Genomic DNA, 7,252 nt, shown 5'->3' on the forward strand with positions numbered 1-7,252 from the left:
ATGTGTTCTGATTAGTAGTTGCACCTCTCTGGCGAGGACATTCAGAAGTAGGGCAGCTATCATTAAAGAGGTCTCCTGATCACAGGTAGCCACTCACTGTAGGCACCCAAAACAGGGCTTTGAAAGATGACAGTAAATTCTGGTAGGAAAATACAGCTTCCTTTAGAAAGCTAATGCACTACTTTCTTGTGTCAGTTTTTAACATTCCAGAACAGATAACTTCTACATTTTATTTTTGACAATACATCATGGATGACTCTAGTTTAAAAACAGCTTTAGCTACACCAGAAGAAAGAGAAGAACCATATCCAAAGAAATTTAAAATTGATAGTAATCAAGTGATCTTTGAGAAGGGGCAGGAGCAGTTATTTGAAATATGCAGTGAAGATAAAAAATCAGCAAACAAATTTCTCTGTTTTCCTAAAATGTTATGGAATTTTAGTCAGCATAATGTAGAGTTACGAGAGAAAAGCAGTACAAATTTTAAAAACAGTATAAGACAACATGCAAATTTCAAGATGTATATGAATGCCAATTTACAATCCAGATTGTTAGAAAATATCCTGTACATTGAAAAATGGCCTCCTAATAGTTGTACCAGGAATGGTAGTTGCACGTTAAAGAAAAATAATTCAGATTTCATAAAACTTGAATCTTTGGTCTCATATGCAAAAGAAAGTGAAACAGCAACAAAGACTGCTAATATGTCGAAGACAAATGTATGCCCAACAAGAGGCATACTTTTTTATATTATCTTGGCAGAAAAATTTATTGCAAGAATAGAATCTTTATTTGGAGATGTACCAGAATTTCAAAATAAAGAAAAGGACTCAGGTTCTTGTCACGTGTGTAAAAAGTTATGGTCAGAAGAGCAACATCTTACTTCAAAACCAGTTAGAAGTGATGAAAATAGTGATGAAGTCTTAAAGTTCTGTTTGCCATTTAACTATTTTATGAATGGAAAAAAGTCAGACTTAGAATCTTGGACCTATGGGTATAAAAATATTTTACACAAGAACAGTGATATGTTTTCCTACAAAAAGCAAAAACGATTTTCTGGAAAGAAGAATTTCAGAAGAAACAAAATATTTCGGCACATGCATACACTTCATTCAAAAAAATGTGGAATAAATATTAAATTAACAAAAGGTATTGCTTTTGTGCTATTTTTACAAAGTAAAGGAATATATCGTTTCAGTACTGTAACAGAAAATGGTATTCCAGTACTCAACCACATAAGTCAAATTAATCACCAACAAACAGAAAAATCTAATGAAGAAGACACAAAAGAATGGTTCTTATGTCCTACAGATATTAGGGAAGATGATATATTTTCAATGCTTTGCTATGGGAAAAAACAAACAACAAGCCAAATAATGCTTTCTAATAATCAAAATATCCAAAGTAAAAAATTCAATATTATTTTATGGGAAAGAATATTCCTGAAACAATTCCTGTATATTCCTGAAACATTCTACAATTTGGCAGATAGTTTGAGATTATTAAATTATCTGTTTTTAATTCCAATCAAGCTTAAAAAGTCAAAAAAATTTAAACTTGAAATAGTTACAATGGAACCATTTATTCAAAATAAAAATAGAAAAACTTGCAATCAAACCAGTAATTTTTCTTCTAAAAAAATTAAACATTCTTATTTTGTTTTAAGAGCAGATAACAAATGGGAAAAAAGAATGTTTAGAAATAGCCTTAGTTGTACAAATAACAAATATGTCCCAAATTATATAGTAACAGGTAATAAAGAAAGAATGGATTCAGCGCAATATAATAATCATAAACATAACCAAAATAATCCATGTGATTTTGTTGATAGAAAATCTCATCTTGATACATATAAAAAAATTTCCCTCAGTTCTTACTCAGAGGAGGAAATAGAACACATTTCAGTCCTGGGAGATGTAATAATTACTGATGAAAAATATAGCAAAGGATGCATAACTGCTGACAAAGGATTCACTATAAGTCATTCTGAAACGTTAACTTATATCTGTGTGCCACTCAAGTTATGTGAAAATGGTAGTTGTCTTTTAAAACAAGAAAGCAAAAATAAGACATCTCAATATTTCAAAGACAGGCAATGGCTAAAGCACAAAATTAATGGTAATTTCCCCCCAATTTCCAAAAGACTTTTTAAACATTCCTTACACGTTAACCATTATTTTACTCCCAACAGGTTTCATAACCTTTGTCTAACCCAAAATATGGCGATCAGTGTAGAAACAAAGCAGAGTAAAACTTCCCTGTATGGAAAAAGAACAAAACCAAGGTGCTTTGGATTTGAAAAAATTAAGAGTGTTTTACAATACCAATATCAAACTACATGGATTTCAAATGTTTTTAAGGCATCCAAAGCTAAAGCAATAGAAAATATGAACTTTTTGGGTAGTAACAATATTTTGTTCAGTGGCACTATTATGTCAGAAATAATATGTATAAACCAAACTGCTGAGGATGTAAATAAGACAAAATGTGCTATTGCAGAGAAGAACTATGAAAACAAAAGAAATCAGTCTCAGAATTTACGTGTGCTACATTTCAAAGAGGAATGTGCAAAGTCTATTAATTCTGTGGACAAATTAACAGCCTCATGTTCCACAAAACAAAAAGGTTTTGAAGATTCAAGAAAATGGCATCTTTCTTCAGAAACTAACAGAAGAGATCAATTTGAGTTAGTACTGGAAGAGCTTCATATGTTCAATGAAATTAGTAAGGAAAATGAAAATAGCCTGTCACAAACAGTAATAAATATTCCCCAGAAAGAATCTCATGTTCTAAATTCTTCTGACAACACACCAGATCAACTTAACAGAAATATCAATCCAGTCATTTCCACAACTGATATTACTATGAGTTGCACTTCTGGGGTAAAGCAAAACAGCTATAAAAAAAGCTCATTTAAGCAGAACATACAATTTGGAGAGCAAAAGATACCCCACAACTATAGTTCAAATCTATCAGGTGAAGAATTGTTATGTTCATCTTCTGAAAGTAAGTAAATTTTTTATGTAATAGTACGAGGTATGCAGTATAAAAAAGATGCACAATCTCTTTCAAATCTAAATAATTGTTAAAATATATATTTGTGAAGATGTTGGTAGTAGTAGCTTTATTTTTGGATTGACAATGGGTGTTACTCTTGATTAGTAAAGGAAACATTGGGACATTGAATGATGATAGGAACAATTTCCACCAAGCAACACTATACTGGAAGCATTATAAATATTAAATTGCAGGTGAATGGTGCTGTTCAGATCACATTGGCAGAAAAAGAAAGAAAAGGGGACCCAGTGCAAACCATTAGTATAAGTCATGTTTGGCACATTAATTTGTAGTAGGCGATCAGGTTTGGTAAAAGCTAATACGTCGACTCAACACTGATAGTGGAAAAGATGTAATAAAGTATCAGGTTTTTTTTAGTGTAGTTGCTATGTTTTAGATCAAATATATATATAATGTATGAAGTCTATATTATATATTTATTATATCAAGTTTAGGAATATTGTACAACATAGTTGCTACATTGTAGACCTAGTGTGTGGTATATAGTGATGTTCAAATTGATCTATTAATAACTGTAATTTGTATAATTTGTGAATTTGTTTTTCAAATTTAAGAATGTGCTCATTATAAACAATCTTTCTCTTGGAAACCTCCATTCGTATCTCAAACATTCATGAAAGAAGGAAGCTGTAATTTAACAACAGAAAGAGGTAAATTATGCCTTATAATAATTTAGCATTTAAAGGTTTTCACTTTTATATATTTATATTTTAGTTTAATTTATGCAGTAAATATTTTTTTAATATACAGTATGTGAATTTGTGGTTGATTTGTTGGGTTCCGAGCTTTGAATTCGGACACTTTAATATGAATACTATTTTAACTCAAACAAGAGATCTTCACCAACCATTCCTCCTCCAAATCTTTCCATCTTTGTGCATCTGTAGGCATCTGGCTGCAGTTATCATATACAGAAATAAAGTATCCTGAGTTCTTTTTCCAACCATCCATCAGTTCCCCCCTCCCAAATCTCAATTGTATATTAATCTTTAAAATCCCCCCACAACAATGTGTATTTGAATCCAATATTTTCTAGCTTTTTTACACATCGGTTAAACATGATATTCCTGTCTTCTTAAATATTTTTTCTGATGTTGTATACCAATGATACATCATTTTATAAAAAGTTTTCTTCAATATTATGAAGTAGTATAAATTTCAATACTTTCAACCACCTATTTTTCCATTGTTTCATCTATGTATTATAATAGCAATAGCAATAGCAGTAGACTTATATACCGCTTCATAGGCCTTTCAGGCCTCTCTAAGCGGTTTACAGAGAGTCAGCATATTGCCCCCAACAATCTGGGTCCTCATTTTACCCACCTCGGAAGGATGGAAGGCTGAGTCAACCCTGAGCCGGTGAGATTTGAACCGCTGATCTGCTGATCTAGCAGTAGCCTGCAGTGCTGCATTTAACCACTGCGCCACCTTGGCTATAAATGAAAAAAATTAGCTTACTTTATCATTCATACTTTCATTTGTTCTCTTCCAAATGTCAGTAAAAGTTTACATTGTTAGTAATTACTTAATACAATACAATACAATAGCAGAGTTGGAAGGGACGTTGGAGGTCTTCTAGTCCAACCCCCTGCCTAGGCAGGAAACTCTATACCATTTCAGACAAATGGCTATCCAACATCGTAAAGACTTCCAGTGTTGGGGCATTCACAACTTCTGGAGGCAACTTCTGTTCCACTGATTAATTGTCCTAACTGTCAGGAAATTTCTCCTCAGTTCTAAGTTGCGGAGAAAAACACGTTCATTATTTGTACGTAATTCAGTTTCATACTCAGTCTTACTGCGCACCATAAAAAACCATAAAGTCTCCTGTCTATTTCATATCTTTTTTAAAACTTTGAAAAAGAAAACCATTGATAACATATCCACAGAGCTCCTCCTGGGGATAGAAAGATCCTCCAGATCATATGGAGAGGACAGGCGGGGAAATGCAGGATGAAAAAGACACTCATTCATTTTGTTCATTCATTCATTTTGTTACCTTTGTGGCAAAGCAAACACTGATCACATACTATATATAATTTTCATTCATTATTATTCCTTGTAAAGTAGCCTGTGGCATTGGCAAGCCATGTAAACAGTAAGCCTTTTTCTAGATAATTTTTACCTGGTATACTTCTATTTCTAATCACTGCCTTAAACTTGTTTTTGAATGGGACTGGATAGATTTTGTGTAAAAGTGTAAAGACAACTTGAGATATAAATTTCATGGAAAAGAGGGAAAAAATGTTTTAAAATTCTACTTCTCCTTTACCTTAGTTGTACCAATAGTTACAATTTCAGTGCAGTGGAACCAGGATATTTTTCCTAATTTATATGCAAATAATCTCCTTTATCCTTTTCATGTGCTGGGACCAGCTGGATTGATAGTTGAGCCAAATCTCATAATAAAATATAACAATATGTAGGTAATAGTGTCCAACATATTTAGCTCTAACCTGACCTCTGTTCATTGCTCCCTAGCATATTGTATGTGGCCAAACACAACCATCTAATTTTTCCCTCTAAAGGTAAAATTACCCTTCTTTAATGTTGGTTTTAACATTGAAAGCAACTGCTGAGGCATAGCTAATCATACCATCAGCTAAAATGTAGATTAAAAAAAACCCTGTCACTAAGGAAATAAAATTCTGCATAATTTAAATCTGAACAAAGGCATATAGCTGATATAAAATATTTTTAATACACAGAGCACTTAACCATGATGACAACCACTCTCAGCTATAGCTTTTTCAGTGGATGAAAAATAGCTGAATCTTGGTGGCTTGATAACAGGAAAAATAGAAATTTTTCTCACAGGTGTGAGAAAAACATACTGTCTCTTTTTATTACCTCGATAACTCTCTAATTCCTTTGAAAACCTAAGCAGGGTTGGACCTGGGAACTAATTGAATGGAGTAATTAGGAAATCCAAACATCAGTCTAGAAGAGGAAAGAAGTTCTTGACTTATGATCACAATTGAGCCCAAAATTTATGTTGCTAAGTGAGATGTTAAGTGAATTTTGCCGCATTTTACAATCTTTCTTGCCACAGTTGTTAAGTGAATCAATGCAGTTGTTAAGTTGTTCACATGGTTGTTAAGTGAATCTGGCTTCCCCATTGACTTTGCTTGTCAGTAGGTCACAAAAGGTGATCACATGACCCTGGGTTACTGCAACCATCATAAATATGAGTCCGTTGCCAAGGTCTAAATTTTGATCACATGACCCTGGGGATGCTGAAATGATTGTGTAAAAAACAATCATAACTCACTTTTTCCAGTGCCATTGTAACTTCGAACTGTCACTAAACGAACTGTTGTAAGTCAAGGCTACCTGTACCCATTTGCATTTTATCAATAAGACTAGATGGAGTTGTCCACAGTCACTCAAAATTGAGCATATATGAGAGAATTAGATCACACCAAAACAGAGAAAGTGGATTCTATAGTGCTCATTTTCTAAAAGAAAATGTTTCTAAAAGATAAAATGTCCTTTTTTGTAAAGGAAAGCTTTCCTATATGTTCCTCCATGTTCTAAATAATTTATCTAAAAAATGGATACTACTGCACTTGACTGGGAATGAGAATAGTTACTTCTCTTGTTTTATGTTCAGGAGTTGAAACATCAATATTTCCTTTGTTATGGTTGCCATTCTAGAAATTTGTTTTGGGTTCTACAAGATAACCATCAAACTGGTTTGATAAGAGATAATGAAAATACACACATGATATGGTTTCAAAATTTTGTTCTTTTAAATATAGGAAACTGTTTACTCAGTGGAATTATAAGAATACAGCCTCTTAAAACATGTTGCGGTCCTTTAAGAGTTGGATTGTCAAGGAAAGCTAAACTCAAGCAGCTTCATCCGTATTTAAAATAGTGGACTATTAACAGCATATTAAGCAAAGATTATTTTTCATTAAATGTTTAAAATAGTTATAACATTCATAATTCAAATATTTCATTATTATTGTAATATATAAAACACCAGTCTATAAATTTACTGTGATTTTAAAATTAACTGCTTATAAAAGTATTCTGTGAAATGTATGTACCATACTGTCATTATAAAACTGAAATGCATAGAAATCTGAGATATATAAATATGCTTATTTTCATTTATTAATGAAAACAGATGTAGTGTCATATTTTATAGCAGTTTAATAAATAC

The 7,252-nt window shown here is 32.3% G+C and overlaps 1 protein-coding gene across 1 annotated transcript; it reads left to right on the plus strand.

Moving 5' to 3' along the window:
- The first annotated feature begins 248 nt into the window (after positions 1-248).
- On the plus strand, positions 249-6,961 carry RAD51AP2 (RAD51 associated protein 2). Its single transcript, XM_087717050.1, has 4 exons — positions 249-364; positions 2,192-3,006; positions 3,633-3,728; positions 6,843-6,961. The coding sequence occupies exons 1-4, from the start codon at positions 249-251 to the stop codon at positions 6,959-6,961; spliced, it is 1,146 nt and encodes a 381-aa protein (XP_087573176.1).
- The last annotated feature ends 291 nt before the right edge of the window (positions 6,962-7,252 follow it).

This window comes from Thamnophis sirtalis, unplaced genomic scaffold, assembly GCF_051295495.1.
Source record: "Thamnophis sirtalis isolate CommonGarterSnake01/CBP01778 unplaced genomic scaffold, rThaSir2_p1.2 scaffold_5, whole genome shotgun sequence".
In the NCBI taxonomy this organism is placed as follows: Eukaryota; Metazoa; Chordata; class Lepidosauria; order Squamata; family Natricidae; genus Thamnophis; species Thamnophis sirtalis.